The 18,517-nt window shown below is 48.1% G+C and overlaps 1 protein-coding gene across 8 annotated transcripts in view; it reads right to left on the bottom strand.

Annotated features, from left to right (window-relative positions):
* Positions 1-18,517, bottom strand: part of KLHL25 (kelch like family member 25) — a 50,838-nt gene that overhangs the window by 22,718 nt on the left and 9,603 nt on the right. For 2 of the 8 annotated variants that reach the window (XM_043921774.1, XM_043921770.1), the window contains exons 1-3: positions 14,499-14,850; positions 12,795-13,048; positions 10,306-10,351 (exon numbers count right to left, since the gene is read on the bottom strand). The exons of 2 other annotated variants lie outside the window; for them this stretch is intronic. Coding sequence is in view for 1 of the 6 variants with exons in the window: in XM_043921767.1 (XP_043777702.1) it covers positions 12,795-12,801 (7 nt within the window). In the remaining 5 variants the exon portion in view is untranslated. Of the gene's footprint in view, positions 1-10,305; positions 10,352-12,794; positions 13,049-14,498; positions 14,851-18,517 lie in introns of those variants that run through there. 4 more of the 8 variants (XM_043921773.1, XM_043921769.1, XM_043921767.1 and 1 more) reach the window with 3 other exon arrangements.

Here is an 18,517-nt window from a genome sequence, read left to right on the forward strand (position 1 = left end):
TCTGATGACCTAAGCGTCACCCCAGGCTTTGAGGGATACGAGGCACATCAATGACCTGCACACACTGCCAGGCTCCCGATGACAATTTATCATCCCACTAAGTATCGATCCACCTCCTACAACAGCTCTGCTCCTGTGACCACAGGCTTTCCCTACAGGGAAGCAGTTGAGATGCAGCAAACAAAAGGGACGGGATCAATGGCAGGAGACCAGGATGGGGCGCTCACCTGCTCCCACCAAATGCTAATAATACACTTGCAAGCGGAACGGCTCACGCACAACACCTACTGAATGCCACCGTAAGGCCACAGACTCCTCAAAGGGAAAGAAAACCTCAGTGTAACCACGCAGGACACAAGGGCAAAGAAAGGAATCGGAACAAGGCCCGTGCCCCAGGGAGGGAGCTGTGGAGGAGGACAGGTCCCTGCAAGCTGGGGAGTCCTCTCACTGGCGGGGAGATCAGGCTAGACAGAGGGGGCGCTTCGGAGCCGGGGAGGAGAGCGTGGCAACCGGTCTGCAGAAGGCACCACAGAAAGGAACCGCACGGGAGGTGGGCCCCGCTGCCCAGAGCTCCCCCGAGTCACTCATCTGCTGGTGCGGGTGGGGCTGGGCGCTGGCTCAGGTTTCAGAGGTCAGACCCAGGAAGAGGATGGGGCTGGCCACATGAAGATGGCCTGAAGAGGCTGGGGTGTGGCAACTGAGGGGGTGCTCGGGAGCAGCAAGGGCCCGCCAGAGAGGTAAGGGGGGAGCCCCGGGAGAGGGGCCAGACCATCATAAGGGTGTGCTTCCCTGCGACTGCTTGGCAACAGGACACCGCCTGCAGGAGCTCTGGGGGTGGGAGCGAGTTGCCGCTCTAAGACCCGCAAGCAGGTGCCAAGCGCTGTGCCCGCTGTCCCGGGAGCACACAGACGGCAGCTGCCCCCAGGAGACCCACGTGGCGGCGGTGGTTTAGTCGCTAAGTCGTGTCCGACTCTTGTGACTCCATGGACTGTAGCCCGCCAGGCTCCTCCGTCCATGGGATTCTCCAAGCAAGAATACTGGAGTGGGTTGCCATTTCCTTCTCCAGGGGATCTTCCTGACCCAGGTGTCCTGCACTGCAGGCAGATTCTTTGCCAACTGAGCTACTAGGGAATTCCCAAGCAGACCCACGAGCAGGCTCCAAACCCTGCTCCCGCTGTCCCCGGAGTGGCCTGGACAAAAGCTGCCACTACGAGACCTGCAAACAGACGCCAAGTGCCGCCCACGCCATCCCAATGGTGCACAAGGGCCTCTGCGCCTGCACACCCCGTGTCAAGGGGGGAACGGCCAGCACAGGCAGAAGAGACGGCAAGCATTCAAACTGAGGGAAGGCTCTCGATTGGCAAAGACGGCAGAGCAGAAGGACTCAAGCTCACCTCCTCTCACAAAAACCGCAAAATCACAACGAGCTGCTGAACGACCATCAGCAGAAAAAGACAGGAAGCTACCAAAAAAAAAAAAAACACACATCTTACATTCAAAGACAAAGAAGCTGCCACGAGATAGTAGGAGGGGTGCTTTCATGACACCATCAGATCCGACAGCCACCAGGTGAGCGGCCGACAGCTTGGAAAGCAATTACATCACAGAGGTCTCCCACCAGGGGGTCCTGAGCGCCTGCCCGGCTCCCCAGCCTGAGGGTCTGGCATGGGGACGAAGAGCCCTCAGAGCATTTGGCTTTGAAGGCCGGCGGGGCTGGAGTGCAGGGGCTCCGCAGGACTGGGAAAAACAGAGACTCCACCCTGGGAGGGCGCGCAGGGCTTCCCGTACACCGAGACCCAGCCCAAAGCAAGAACTCCACGGGACCGGGGACTGGACCTACCTATGAGTCCTGGAGGGCCTCCTGGGAAGGCAAGGGTCGGCTGTGGCTGACTGCCCGACAGGACGCTGATGGCAGAGGCCCGAGAGAATACTGACCAGTGTTAGCTCTCCCAGAGGCTGCCGTTTTGGCATCAAGACCTGGCCTTACCCAGTAACCTACAGGCGCCGGTGCTGGAACACCTCAGGCCCAACAGGAGCATATGAACACAGTCCCACACGTCAACAGCCCGCCTAAAGCGGTACTGAGCTCCGTCACCTCTAAACACACCACTGGACGCAGCTCTGCCCACCACCGGGACAGGACCCAGCTCCACGTGCCAGTGGGCACACACCAGTCCTGCCCACCAGGAAGCCTGAACAAGCCCCAGGACCAGCTGTAAATGGAAAGTAACCTTTAAAATTGTATAAAAATAACACTAAATAAAAAATCTTTAAAGATTAAAAGCAAAAAGAAAGGACCACAAAATGTACCTCTGTAATAGTACGCTGTGCCAAAAAAATTTAAAATTAAAAAATTTTTTAAACTTAAGAAAAATACACTAGAAAGAATTAATAGCAGAAAAACTGAGGCAGAAGAACAAATAATTGAGCTGAAACAGAGTGTTGGAAATCACTGCAGTGTAACAGAATAAAGAAAAAACAATGAAAAGAAATGCGGACAGTCTCAGAGACCTCTGGAACAACATTAAACACACCAACAATGGCATTTTAGGGGTCCCAAAAGGGAATGAACAGACCTGAGAAAATATTTGAAGACATAATAGCTGAAAACTTCCCTAGCACAAGAAAGGAAACACTCAAATCCAAGAAGCACAGAGTCTCATACAAAACAAACCCAAGGAGGGAAAGGATGAGGCATATATTAATCACACTGAAAAAAATTAAAGACAAGGAAAAATTACTGAAAGCCCAAGAGAAAAGCAACAAGTAACATATAAGGGAATCCCCACAAGGTAACAGTTGGTTTTTCAGAAGAAACTCTGCAAGCCAGAAGGGAGTAGCACAATATATTTAAAGTGAGGAAAGGAAAAAAAAAAAAATCTACAACCAAAAATACTCTATCCAGCAAGGTTCATCATTCAGATTAGATGGAGAGATCAAAAGCTTTACAGACAACCAAAAGCTAAGAGAATTCGGCACCACCAAACGAGCCTTAAAACAAATCCTAAAGGAACTTCTCTACGTGGAAAAGAAAAGGCCACAACGACAATAGAATCAAGAAAATTACGAATGGGAAAGCTCATCAGTAAAGGCAAACCCAAAGTAACGGCAAATAAAGTAAATTCAACATCTACACATTAAATACAATATCAAAGCCAGCAACTGTGAGTAGATGAGACTAGAAATGCAGGACACTGGAGATGCACTGGGAAAAAAAGAGGCCAGCAACTTAAAACGGCACACAAATATCAGACCTGCAATATCAGAACCTCCCAGGAGCCACAAGCCAAGAGTCTACAGCAAATACACAAGCAATAAAGAAAAGGCGATCCAAATACAATAAAGACAGACATCAAATCAAAACATTACAAAAGAGAATAAGACCTACAAAAATAAAACAATTAAAATGGCAATAAGAACATACATATCGATAATTAGCTTACATGTAAATAGATTAAAGGCTCTAACCAAAAGACATCGACTGGCTGAATGGATATAAAAACAAGACCTGTATATGTGCTGTCTACAAGGGACATACTTCAGATCTAGGGACAAATATAAAGTGAGGGGATGAGAAAAGGTACTGCACGCAAATGGAAATCAAAATCTGGAGCAGCAATACTCGTATCAGACAAGAGACAAGGAAGGTCACTACATAATGATGAAGGGATCAATTCAAGAAGATGTAACAACTGTAAATATCTGTGCACCCAACATAGGAGCACCTCAATACATAAGGCAAACACTAACAGCCACAAAAGGAGAACTTGCCAGTAACACAATAATAGTGAGGGACTTCTCTGGACAGAACACCTAGACAGAAAATCAATAAGGAAACATAGGCTTTAAATGACACAGTAGACCAAATGGACTGAACTGGTATTTATAGAACACTGCATCCAAAAAGCAGCAGAACACACTCTCTTCTCAACTGCACATCACACATTCTCCAACACAGAGTCACATCTTAGGTCACAAATCAAGCCTTGGTAAACTTAAGAAAATCGAAATCATATCATCATGCATCTTTTCCAACCACAATGCTGTGAGATTAGAAATCAATTACAGAGGCAAAAAACTATAAAAAACACAAAACCTGGAGGCTTAACGATAGGTTAACCCTCGGTGGATCACAGAAGTCAAAGAGGAAATCAAAAGGTACCTTGAGACAAATGAAAACATAAATATGATAATGCAAAACCTTTGGGATGCAGCAAAAGCAGTTCTATGAGGGAAGTTTATAGTAGTAAAGTCTTACCTGAGGAAACAAGAAAAATCTCAAATAACTTACCCTTATACCCAAAGCAACTAGAGAAAGAACAAAAAAATCCATATACCCAAAGCGACCAGAGAAAGAACAAACAGACCCAAAGTTAGAAAAAAAGAAATCATAAAGATCAGAGCAGAAATACAGTAGATCTTAGCCCAAAGGCCCAGAAATAATAAAGAACAGAAATAAATGAAACAGATAATAGAAAAATATCAATAAAACTAAAACCTGATTCTTTGAAAATATAAACAAAATTGATAAATTTTAGCCAAACTCATCAAGAAAACAAGGCAGAGGGCTCAAATCAATAAAAGCAGAAATGAAAAAGGAGAACTTAAACGGACACCACAGAAATATGGAAGATCATGAGAGACTACTACACCTATATGCCAGTAAAATGGACAACCTAGAAGAAATGGATAAATTCTTAGAAAGATAAAAACTTGCAAGACTGACCCAGGAAGAAATAGAAAATATGAATAGGCCAATTACAAGTACTAATATTGAAACCATGATTTAAAAACTTCCATCTAACAGAAGTCCAGGACCAGGTGGTTTCACAGGCGATTCTATCAAGTATTTAGAGAAGAGTTAACACCTACCCTTCTGACACTTGTTCAAAACACTGCAGAGGAAGGAACACATCCCAAGCTCATTTTACAAAGCCACCATCACCCTGATACCAAAAGCAGACAAGGACATCACCACTATCCCCCACCCCCACCCCCACCAAAAGAAAATTACAGGCCAGTATCACTGATGAGGGGCTTCCCTGATGACTCAGATGGTAACACATCACCTGCAATGCAGGAGACCCTGGTTTGATCCCTGGGTCGGGAAGATCTCCTGGAGAAGGGAATGGCTACCCACTCCAGTATTCCTGCCTAGAGAATTCCATGGACAGTGAACACAGACACAAAAATACTCAACAAAATACTAGCAAACCGAAACCAACAATACATTAAAAGGATCATACATCACAATCTAATGGGATTTATCCCAGGGATACAAGGATTCTTCAATATTATACGCCACATTAACAAATGTCACCACACTCTTCAATGTTATACATCACATTAACAAACCGAAGACTAAAAGCCATATGATCATCTCAATAGATGCAGAGAAAGGTTTCAACAAAATTCAACACCCATGTATGGTAAAGACTCTGCAGAAAGTGGTCACAAAGGAAATATACCTCAACATAATAAAGGCCATATATGACAAACCCACGTCTAACATCATTCTTGATGGTGAAAACCTGAATGCATTCCCTCTAAGATCAGGAACAAGTCAAGGATGTCCACTCTCAGCACTTTTATTCAGTGTGGTTTTGGAAGTCCTAGCCACACCAATCAGAGAAACAAGAAGAAATAAAAGGAATCCAAATTGGAAAGGAAGTAAAACTGCCATTGTTTGCAGATGACATGATACTACTCTACACAGAAGATCCTTAAGATGCTACCAGAAAACTACTAAAGCTCATCAGTGAATCTGATAAAATTACAGGATACAGAATTAACACAAAGAAATCGGTTGCATTTCTATATACTAGCAACAAAAGATCAAAAAGAGAAATTAAGGAAACAATCCCATTAACCACTACATCAGAAAGAAGAAAATACCGAGGAATAAACCTACACAAAGAGACAAGAGACCTGTAGACTGAAAACTAAGACACTGATGAAAGAAATCAAAATGACACAGAGATCGGATTGGAACAGTCAATAGTTAAAATGACTGTACTACCAAGGCAATCTACAGACTCAATACAATCCCTAGCAAATTACCAAGAGTATTTTTCACAGAACTAGAACAAAAAATTTTCTTAAGTTTGTATGGAGACACAAAGGACCCTGAACAGCCAAACCATTCCTAAGAGAGAAAAACAGAGTTGAAGGAATCAGACTCCCTGACCTCAGACTGTACTGCAAAGCTATGGTCATCAAAACAGTATGGTACTGGCACAAAAACCGAATAGATCAATGGAACAGGATAGAAAGCTCAAAAATAAACCCCTGTACCGGTGCTCAGTTAATCTATGACCAAGGAGGCAGAAAGAACAATGGAGAAAAGACAGTCTCTTCAAGTGATGCTGGGAAAACTGGACAGCTACATGTAAAAGAATGAAATCAGAACATTATTTAATGCCATACACAAAAATAAACTCAAAATGGATTAAAGACCTAAACGTAAGGCCAGACACTATAAAAAAACTCTTCGAGGATAACATAGGCAGAACACTCTTTGACATAAATCACAGCAGTATCTTTTTGGGTCCACCTCCTAATGAAAATAAGGACAAAAGTAAACAAGTGGGATCTAATTAAATTTAAAAGCTTCTGCACAGCAAAGGAAACCATAAGCAAAATGAAAAGACAACCCACAGAATGGGAGAAAATGCTTGCAAACAATGTGACCAACAAGGAATTAATCTCCAAAATATACAAACAGCTCCTGCTGCTCTGCATCCAAAAAACAAACAACTCAATCAAAAAATGAGCAGAGGCTCTAAACAGACATTTCTCCAAAAGAGACATACAGATGGCCAACAAGCACATGGAAAGATGCTCAGCATAGCTTGTTGTTATTAGACAAACGCAAATCAAAACTACAGTGAGACATCACCTCACACAACAAAAAAGAATGAATATATGTGTGTGTCTAACTGCATCATCCTGCTGAACCCCTGAAACTGACATTATAAACCAAGTATACTCCAATAAAATAAAAAATATACAAAGATAAATGTTTTAAAATTGCCCCCTCCTCCAAAAATAAGACACCAAATAACATGGGTTCCAGCTCATCCCTTCCATGCCCCTTGGAAAGTTACTCAAATAAACAAGGAAACAAGCCAAGGGGCAAAACATTCAGAAGAAACCTTGCCACGCTCTCCAAAGATTCCAGTGCCATTCTCAGAGAAAAAGGCACCGGAGGAGACCAGAGCTGCATTTTGGGGGTCACTCTTTGGGAGGTCCAGCTCTATCCTGTATCACTCACCCCTCCCCACCTCCCACCCCCAGCCAGGAGTCAGTGATTTTCTGAATGAGGCTATCAACTCCATCCTTCCAGGCCAGAGGGAGCTGGAAAAGCCCAGGGCCCAGCTGAGGGGTATGCAGGTAATGTGGTCCTGACCCGCTCATCCACCACAAACTTTCTGAACAACTCCCACGTGCCAGGCGGGGAGACAGGTTCCTGCCCCAGCAGGGCTGCACGCTGGGGCAGGCAGGAGGGAAGGGGGCAGACAAGACCCGTCCGCAGTGAGGAAACCACTGGACACTTTCACTTCTCTTTCATAAGTTCTATGAAGAAAATAAGAAGGCGGTGGGCCACCAGGCAACAAGGCCACGGCAGGTTCTTTCAGGCCCCTTTGAAGGGACGCGTGGCCTGAAACTTGAGTGATGCGCGGAGCCAGGATATGCTAGCAGGGAAGGGAAGCTTCGGGTGGAGAAGCGGCAGGGGCAGAGGTCGGGCGGAAACCGCCACCCTGCAGGGAAGAGCAAGGCCAGGGGCAGGCAGGGACACCATCACACGGGGCCAGGGACTCCTGAGCCCTGGAGCCAGATGTGCGTGTGAAGAATTCGCCTCGGACGTCCCATAAGACGCGGACTCTAGCCCGGAGAGCAGAGGGGCAGCACGCTCTCTGCAGCCGGATCTGCACACAGGAACAGGGCCCCTGGAGACAGCCCAGCCCTTCCTGCGTGACCCTGGGAAAGTGACTTCACCTCTCTGCGCCTATTTTTCTCAGCCACAAAAGTGATGATGAAAGCAGCTGCGGCCTCGTAGGTTTGTCGGGAGAATTATGAGACAAGTCGATGGTAAGCATCGGGATGGCTGGGCCCTCTCTTCCTCACCCAGTCAGCTGTTTTATTATTGCTGCCATTACCACTGCCACGGAATAATCCAAGAAGACACTCCCCCCAGCCGTGCTGCAACTGCAACCTTCACTTTTGAATAAAGGGCTTTTTCACTGTCCACTCTGTTCATTTTTAAGTTGATTTTTTTTTCCTTAATGAATATGCAGTATTTTTGTGGTCAGGAAAAACACTGAAGGTTTTCTTCAAGCCTGCTAGGTCTGGGTTACTTCTAGAACTGTGATAAGGAGGGATTCCAAAGCTATCAGATGACACACCCATGCAGAGTCGCATGCTGCAGCCAGGGTCCCAGGAGGGGGGTTCTGAGAGGACGCCCCATGATGCTGCAGCCCAAGTCCCCGCTCTGCCTACGCCTGGAGGACGCACGCACCTCGGGGAGCCCCTGGGTTCAAGTTTCAAGTGGAAAACAAACTAAGCCCCTCATGAGCAGGCAGACCTGCTAATTGAAAGTAAAATCAGTATGACCAATATAACGGAAGCAGAGCCACAGATCACTCTAGATACAAGCGAATTGTCAACGGGGCCTTTCCCTAGACGCTTCTACTTTTCAATGGCCCTTTCTTTGAAAAAACAGAACCAAAAAAAAAAAAAAAACAACTATACATCTATTCATCTATTGGCCTGTTTTAAAACTGCAACAGTTTTAAAACTGTTGATATTTTCCACTGTGTGTTTATTTTGATCTTGTTTTTCAGCTTGGGATTGTGAAAGGTTTCAAACCTGCAGGAAAGTCCCAGAACTGTGTGAGGCACACCTCCTGGTCTCGTGTGGTTATATAGCATCTGCTGGGGGCTGCTGCGCCCTGCCCCAGCCCGCGGCCTCACCCAATCTGGCCTCATCACAAGCCCCAGCCCTTCTGTGGGACACTGGGCTGGCTGTGGGGGCGGTTCTAGAACACGGAGGCCGCCCCTGAGGTCACCCCCACGGGGCAGAAGCCCAGCCCTTGCACACCCTCCGAGGAGGCACCCTGTGGGGCAGTCAGGTACCTACCTGCAGTCCTGAGATCTGAGCAGCAGCGCCACCGCAAAAGGGTTTCACACACGCGCACGTGCACACACTCACACATACTCCTGGGCGGGCAGTGACCCTGTCTGCCCACACCCAAAGTCAAGAAGGGAAACAGGGTCCCAGAGGTCCCAGAGGGGCAGGCAGGCACCTCAGGGCCTTCTCCACGTGCTCCGACCTTTTCACTTCATGCACACGATTGTTAAGCACACCTGAAATGCAGCCACCGAGCTCTCATGATTGATATAAGCCAGGTCCCAGGTGGACGGTGGCCTCTGGTCATCAGGGCTATTATTCTGAGTTGATACACGCTGTGTGGATGGACGCCAGCTCCACCGGGGTGGGCGGGCTGCCCCGAGGAAGGGTCTGGGTGGCACGCTGCCCTGGCATTTCCCGGGCAACAGGCTTTCTTCCCAGAAGAGGCAGAGGACAGGAGGTAAGGGGTCAAGGCCTGTGAAAGGCTGCTGAAAGATGAAGCAACACCTGTTGCAAAGAATTAGCGGGGAATTTAATCGGGAAGGGAGCCAGACAGAGCGCCTGACTGCCATGTACCCACACTGCACTGGGCATCTTACATGGAAGATTTCATCCTCATAGCCAAGCCTGACAAGGTGATGACTTGGTTTTAATCAAGATGGGCTGGGCTGTGCTGCGACAACCAGCACCCCGAGCCTCAGTGGCGCTGGGGGCAGAGACATTCCTTGCTCATGCGATGTGCTCTGCGGGTGAGCTGGTGGTTGGGGTGAGGGGAGGAGTGCTCTTCCCATCACCGTCACTCCCGGCGACCCAAATGACACCACAGCACCAGTCACAGCCACTGGGAAGAGAGAAAGATCCGGCAAGTGTGGCACTGGTGCTTGGCTTAGAAGGACACACATCACTTCTGGCCCCATCTCACTGGCCAAAACTAGGCTTCCCAGGTGGCGCTAAGTGGTAAAAGAACGCACCTGCCAATACAGGAGACTTAAGAGACATGGGTTCGATTCCAAGGTTGGGAAGATGCCCTGGAGGAGGAAATAGCAACCCACTCCAGTATTCTTGCCTGAAGAATCCCATGGACAGAGGAGCCTGGTGGGCTACAGCCCATGGGGTCGCAAAGAGTCAGACACGACCCAAATGACTTAGCAGGCACAGTCACGAGGCTTCACTCACCTAGAAGAGCATCAGAGGTGGGATCCTACCACACAGCCTCTCGGTTCTGTAATTTACAAATAAGAAAACAGCAGCTCAGAGATGAATGGGGATGGCAACAGTACTACTAACAAACCACAGTGATGAGCACCGACCACGTACCAGGCTCTGTGCTGAGTGCTTTTTCCAGGCTGGGACACTGGGCAAGGAGATGTGGAATGACTTCCTGAAATGACTGCCAGGGCCACACGTCCAGCCCAGCAGATGCAGCCACGGATGGCCAGTGCCCCTTTTTCTGCCCAAGACCCCCTCCACTGGGTGTGAGCTCCACAAACCAAGTGAGACAGGCCAACAGGCACACCCCAGAGCTCAGTCATTATTATTGAAAAGACAACACAAAAGAGAAGGCAAAATACAAAAGATGAAGATCCCAAGGAATCACGGCCCCAACACAGACATTCTCATGGGGGTGAGGCTATCAGGAGGTGGTGGGCAGGAACACTGTCCTAAGGAGGCAACCACTGGCTCCTGGAGGACAGAAAAAACTCTTATCTGTTCTAGGTGCAAAGCACAGACACACACCAAACACAGACACACAGTGTGAATCTCTAGGTCGTGTCCAATTCTTTGTGACCCCGTGGGCTGCAGCCCAACAGGCTCCTCTGTCCAAGGGATTCTCCAGGCAAGAATACTGCAGTGCGTTGCATGCCCTCCTCCAGGGGATCTTCCTGACCTAGGGATCAAACTCTCCGGCATGGCAGACAGATTCTTTATCATCTAAGCCACCAGGGAAGGTTAAGTATATCCTTATAGTATACCTGGTATTAAAATTTATGCGGGGGAAGCACAGGGTTGAATGCAATTAGGAATAAAAGGTCCAAAAAGGTTTGTGGTAGGGAAGTGATTAAGGTTGAGAAATACTGAAGAGAGGAACTATTTTCACTTTGGCTTCTTATTTTCAGCCTTTATTCGCAAACATTTTACATTGTTGCAGTTATGGAACACGATTTCACATTGTTTTTACCCATTCACAGAGTCGGCATGTTCCATTCATCACTGAACACAGACTGGCTGGGCCTCCTGCCTACAAACACTGGGATGAACCTGCTCAGTCTCTCTGGGATCGCTGGCTGTAATTTTTAATGTCTGTGCAGCACAGAATCGCCCTGACTTCCCAACTCATTCATCCGTAGTTTTGAATTTGTATCCAACAAACAGCATCTCTGTGCTGAGGTGTGCTTCCTCACTCAGTCACGTCCGGCTCTTTTCCAATTCCATGGACTGTAGCTCACCAGGTTCTGCTGTCCATAGGACTTCCCAGGAAAGAATACTGGAGTGGGTAGCCATTCCCTTCTCCAGGGGATCTTCCCAACCCAGGGATGGAGCCCGAGTTTCCTGCATTGCAGGCAGATTCTTTATGTCTGAGAAACCAGGGAAGCCCCCTCCCCCACTGCCTTTGCTTGCAGTGAATTGTGAATTACTCTCCTCTCTTGAGGGCTTCCCTGATAGCTCAGTCAGTAAAGAATCCTCCTGCGATGCAGGAGACCCCGGTTGGATTCCTGAGTCAGGAAGATCCCCAGGAGAAGGGATAAGCTACCCACTCTAGCATTCTTGGGCCTCCGTGGTGGCTCAGCTGGTAAAGAATCCACCTGCAATGCGGGAGACCTGGGTTTGATCCCTGGCTTGGGAAGATCCCGTGGAGAAGGGAAAGGCTACCCACTCCTGTATCCTGGCCTGGAGAATTCCATGGACTGTATAGCCCATGGGGTCACAAAGAGTCGGACATGACTGAGCAACTTTCGCTTTGAGATAAAAATCTTTGGAGAATTATTACAGACGTTTGATGTCAGATTGTCCTAGCAGCTCTGTTTACCCTGCTTCATGAAAGCAACCTGGCAACAAAGAGGCTTCTTTCAGCTTAGAGAGCGGTGGCTCAGATGCCTCCAAATTCAGTGGGGCAGAGAGACGCTGCCACCTGGGCTCCACTGCTGTGTCCTGCTGCTCCCCAGCTCTGGCCCCGAGACTGGGGGTCTGCAAGTCTGCAAGCCAAGCTGCTGCTGCAGACAGGAGCAGGGCCAATGAAACGGACATCCCGGCTCTCAGAGGGGACAAAGAGCTCGGTGCTCCGGTTCGCCCATCTGTTGAAATCGCTTGTTTCCTTTCAGTTATCCAGAGCGAGACAGAGCAGAGAAACAAGCAGGGGGCAGAGAACAGCCCCCGTGCAAAGCAAACATCGCCACCCGGTCCTGGGTTCCTCCTCCGCCAGCAGGACTGGCTGGGCCCTTGGCAAACAGAGGTGGTGCGGGGGCTGGGGACGGGGAGGGAGGCTGTCTCTCTTCCTGTCTGGCCCCCTGAAAGATCTGCAGCAGCCCACAGATGGAGCCATTAAGAGCACTCTGGCCTAGATATCACTTTCAGCAAGCCACCTGGAGTGACAGCCTGGGAGGAAAATGAACATGCAGAAAAGGACAGAAGAGGGAAAAAAAAACAGTCAAGCACCAGCCACTTACTGGTCATGAGCTGCTTTCTCCCGGTGTCCAGAAGCTTCTTCTAGTCCAGGCTGGCAGTGTCGGACCAGAATGGGAAGGTGCCTCAAGTGTCGAAGCCCAGGACACAGCTCTGTCTGTCCCCTCCCATGGGGAGGGCGGAGGGCAGGGGCGTGTGGCTAGACACCGCTTTGGCAAGATCTTTCAAAAGGACAGAAGACGTGCCCTCTGCCCCAGCCTCTCCACACCCAGGAATCCTACCGTCTGTTGCCTTTTGGCTACAAGCAAAAGATTGCAAATGCCTCAATGTTCATGAGTGAGAGGCCCAGTTAAAGAAACAGTGGTTCATTCATACAGTGGAGTACTACAGAACTATATATATATATATACGCACACACACAATAAGCAACTGGCTTTCTCTGCTAAAACGAGAAGTGCTGTGAATAGGAGGCTGTCTCTTACATCTGTTAAAAACCAACTACCTAGTCACACACACAGACCCGTAGTACACACACACCTGCTGGAGATGCACAGACTGTCTCAGTAGGCTGAGCAAGAGAGCCAGTGGACAGTAGGCACTGCTGGTGAGCAGGGTGAGGAGACTCTTCACCTCACAACCCCAAGAACCTGCCAGATGCTATGCCAGACGCAGGGTCACCTTTTTTTTTTTTTTTTTAAACCCTGCTTTGAGCGAGTCTTTCGCCAAGCCTTGTACGAGCCTTCTTTCACTGTATTCTCATGGCACCTCTTCAAGGCCATCATTGTCCCCATTACACAGATGGGAAAACTGAGGCCCACAGAAGGTAAGAAATGTGCACACGTCCTCAGTACTCAAAGATGTTTTGTTCCAGGGTCCCTGCTCACACAGGACGCCCAGTCTGGCACACTGTGATGACCCAGAGGGGTGTAATGGGAGAGAGGCAAGGGAGGCAAGAGGAAGGGGACATATATATATATATGTGTGTATATATATATATATAAATAAAATTGTGACTGATTCGGGTTGTTGTATGGCAGAAACCAACACAACGTTGTAAAGCAATTATCCTCCAATTAAAAAATAAAAAAGAAAGAAAAAAAGAAAACCCCTAATGAACTTTTGGGCCAACCTAATACCTTTTTCAGCGAAGAAAGGACCAAGGTTTTAATGTGAAATTTTAGCCTTGAGAAGTTAGCAGGCTTAAAGAACTGGAAAGTTAGCTTCCAAAACATCATTACTGTGTTTTTTTTTCTGTGCTATACCGAAAGTCCATTTAATAATACATTTATACAATATTCATGGAAAGTGGAAGTGTTAGTTGCTCAGTCGGGTCCGACTCTTTGCGACCCCATGGACTGCAGCCCGCCTCTGTCCCTGGAATTCTCCAGGCAAGAATACTGGAGTAGGTAGCCATTCCCTTCTCCAGGGGATGTTCCCACCCCAGTGATCGAACCCGGGTCTCCCACATAGCAGGCAGATTCTCTATCATCTGAGCCGCCAGGAAACTGCTGTACATAATCACTGTTCAGTAACTAGCAGCATTATCTTCTCTGTATTTTTCCAAGAGAAATGAAACCATGTTCACTCAAAAACCTGTATACAAATTATTACAGCAGCTTTATTGCTTCCGCGTTGGTGGCCTTCACGTTGCCTGCGTACCCAGCAGGGGTCTCCAGCCAGAAGCAGCTGTCCCACCGCAGCACCCTTGAACACAGTGGCTCTGCACGTTCGGGGGTCGGGCTACTTACATTCTCCTCAGTAAGCGTGGCTCTCAGCAGGCGTGCTGCCAGAATCATCCAGAACCCAGAGGCCCCAGCAATCATACCTAAGTAAAACGTGTTTTAGGACTCGTTTTTTTTTTTTCTCCCCAATAAATACTGATTAGACCATACAAAAAAAAAAAAACTTGGGAAAAAACCAACCAACCAAAAAACCCACCAAAAAACCCCACACACAGTCCCTGCTCAAATGGCACCTCATGGGCCGTTGAGAAAGAAGAACCTTCCTGGCTGCCAAGGCTGTGTGCGCCTGACCAGGAGACGCTGTTCTTAATGAAGAGCACTTGATTTCTCAAGTGCCTTGCTGCCACTTGGCAAACCTGAGCCCTCCTTCCTGGGCCTCTGGAGAGGAGGCAGGGTGAGGAAGCGTGCTCGCAGTTGGCCAGGCCCCGTGCCACCCTGAAGAGCGCGTGATACATCTGAAAGTAACATGAGGACAGACCTGGCCTGTGTTAACAGGCTCTCTCTCGGGCATCTGCCTTCCTCCCTGCCTGGGGAGCAGGGACTTTGGTCTGGGACCTCCCTGCTGGCCGGTGCTGCCAGCAAGGCCACCTCTGTACTGCAAAGCTTATGCCAGGTATTCAGACATTCAGTGCCTCAGCTTCCACGTCTGTAAAATGGGTGTGAAGAGAATCACACCGACCTCGCAGGATCCCTGAGGGACTGAAGGGGAAAAGAGATGAACAGAGATGGGTGCTGGGCTCATATCCAGCCCCCAGCTCACAGGGGCTTTGCCCTCCACAGCTGTTCTCAAATGGTTTGGTCTCAGGATCTTTTCACAATTTCAAAGTGACTGAGGGCCTCCAGGGGCTTCTGTTACATGGTTCAATCTATTGATATTTATCACATACAAAATTAAAACTGAGACAAAATTGAAATGTTTACTAGTTAACTGAAAATAATAAACTCATTATATGTTAGCATAAATAAGTTGTTTTTCATAAATCTAGTTTCAAAAAAATTTTTTTATTAACAGCCAGATTCTCTATCTGCTTCTGCATTCAATTTATTGTTAAGTGTTGTTTTTTTCTTAACTGAAATACAGTTGATTTACAATATGGTATTAATTTCAGGTGTTCAAAATGACTGTTACATATATATATGTATATATATTTTTAGATTATTTTCTACCACAGATTATTACAAGATACTGAACGCAGTTCCCAGTGCTATTCAGTAAATACTTATTGCTTATTTTAGATATAGTAGTATGTATCTGTGAATCCCATACCTGTAAACATTGTAAAATATTTTCATTGAAGACTAGAAGAAAATACAGCCTCACCCAGATAGGGAGTTGGTAAAGGGAGATTTTAAGAGCCTCTCCGGATTATTGTGGATATTCCTCTTTGACAAAAACGCTAAGACCTGTCGAGCAGTACTTGCTCTGTGGCCTGTGGGATCTTCCCAGACCAGAGATCGAACCCGTATCTCCCGCACTGGCAAGTGGATTCCTCACCACTGAGCCAGGCAGCCTGAGCAGCAGTTTCTTAAAGATCAGCTGAGCGTGGGACCTGAGCCCTGTGGCGAACAGGTGTACTCTGACCTCCCCATCTTCCGGTCTGTCCTGCACTCTGGCTCATTTACCCATGCGTGACTTGATAGCTTTGTGCAATGGTTACTTGGAAAACACTGGTTCACGGGGTTTTGCACTTGGAGAGAATGGGTGAAAAAGGCAAATAATATCTGGGTGTTACTATGAAAACAGCTTTGACGCTGTGGACCCCAAAAGAATCCCAGGGACTTTCTAGCGCCACGCTGTGAGAAGCAGAACCCCCTCACCCTCCACATGAACCATGTTTTTAAAATAAGAACTCAGAAAAAGAAACTGCCGTGGAAAGTGATGGGTGGTGACAGGGCAATCAGCTGCTCGGAGGGTCTTGTGAGAGCCCCTCCCCGGCGAGCGGGCACATGGCATACAGGGCCCGCCCTCTGATCCCCACTTGCCGCCTCCCCTCGGGGTGCCCAGGCCCCTCTGCTCCGCCCTCCATCACCAGACGCTGTCTTCTCGCCACAGGACCCCTCATTTCCCCCCAAATAACAGTCCTTGGTGGTTTGCAGAGGGCAGGGCCTGAGACAGCAAACTACAGGGGCTGGGCGTGGGCTGCTGCCCTTGGGCTTCGCAGCTGATAATTCTTGGTCTCTTGAAATTACACATGTAATGTGTATTTATAGCCAAATACATGGGTGCCCAGAAACTGCAACTCATTCATAGATACATTTTTAGCATATCGTGTGGTCCCACCAAGTTTCATTAAATCCTCCTTCCCGGGTCCCTGGAGTGGCTAGTTCTTCCAGAAACAAGGGGAGGACCTGACCACTGCAGGCTGGGCTCCCCCTCTCCTGGCACTGCGGTGCCAGACACTTGGTTCTGGACCACCTGCTCAAAAGCCTTCAAGGAGGCTCTGACGTCCAAGCCTCGTTCACTGTGTTCCCCAGCCCCTCGCCCCCCACCACCCACTGGGGCATATGCTGGACTTTCAAGCTCTCTCCTCCCCCGTTCTCCTGCTCAAGCCCCACTCCCTCTCTCTGAAAGCCTCCTGGACTTGACATTTGTCTGGTGTGTACAGGACCCTGGACACAGCATTAAGTCGGCCAAAAAGTTCACCCTGGTTTTTCCGTTCCATTCTTCAGAAAATCCCAGACAAACTTTTTAACCCACCCAACAGATACTCAAAAAATTACCAAGTAATTTCTGAGCACCTGAAAGCTGCTGGGCCCTGAGCTATGCACCAGGAACACAGCAGAGAACTAAGAGGACATTTTTTTTGCCTTGCCTCCTGCGATCAGGGCTTCCCCAGTGGCTCAGCAGTGAAGAATCCATCTGCCAATGTGGGAGACCCAGGTTCAATCCCTGATTCAGGAAGATCGCCTGGAGAAGGAAATGGCAACTGACTCCAGTATTCTTGCCAGGGAAATCCCACGGACAGAGGAGCCTGGTGGGCTACAGTCCATGGGACAGTATTCTGTGTCTTCTTTGCTGCCTGGAATACATCAGATACTTGATAATATTGCTGAGCAGGGAAGTAGATGAACCACAAATATCCACTTCAATAAGGCTCAAAAATATCCACATGAGTGGCCCTCAGCATCTGCTGTGTTAACCTGAAGTGTGATTGGCATGTTTCACACCTAACTGTTTCAAACGTTGGATGGAAAAGAGCAACCTTCATCTGTGTTCTAAAGGGTGTTCTGCCAATCACAGGACTCAAAGTGGAGATGCTGGCCGCAAGCACCCTGATGGGATGGGGAGGTGCTAAGGCCCTGATTTCAAATCCTTAGCACTGCTGTTTCTACCCGTATGACTGGCCCAAGGTACTTACATTCTCTGAGCCTCAGTATTTCCATCTGGAAAATGGGGAGGGGGTGGGTGGAAATAACTGTTCCTATATCAACAACTATTCTAAAAATTAAATGAGACAGTCCAGGGTCTTCCCTGGTGGTCCAGTGGTTGACAGTCTGCCCTCCAAAGCAGAGGATGAGGGCTTGATCCCTGCTTGGCGAACTAAGATCCCACATGCCACAGGGAAAGACCACATACCACAACTAAGACCCATCGTAGCCAAATAAATAAGAGGCAGCCCATGTAAAGAGCACAGTGAGACACACAAAATTCACTCCAGTCAAGAGAACAGAGCTTACTAATACTGTTGCTATCATATCCCCTGTTGACATGAGCCCTTAGCAGAAAAATTCAAAGATGACTCTCTTGATCTCCACCCCTGTGACCATGTTACCTACATGGCAAAGTGAGTTGCAGACATAACTAATGTCACTAACTAATCAGGAGTCCTTAAAATAGAGAGATGCTCTGGGTGGGCTTGCCTTAATTGCATGAGTCCTCTAAAGCAGAGTCTTCTCCAGCTGACGGCAGAAGTGGACGTCCGAGATCTGAAGCGGGGAAGGACCTGAGGGTCCGCTGCTGGCCTGGAGGTGGGGTGGGGTGGAGGGCTATTTGGCACGGAGTTAAGGAGCCCACCTACTGACAG

Source organism: Cervus elaphus, chromosome 13 (genome assembly GCF_910594005.1).
Source record: "Cervus elaphus chromosome 13, mCerEla1.1, whole genome shotgun sequence".
In the NCBI taxonomy this organism is placed as follows: Eukaryota; Metazoa; Chordata; class Mammalia; order Artiodactyla; family Cervidae; genus Cervus; species Cervus elaphus.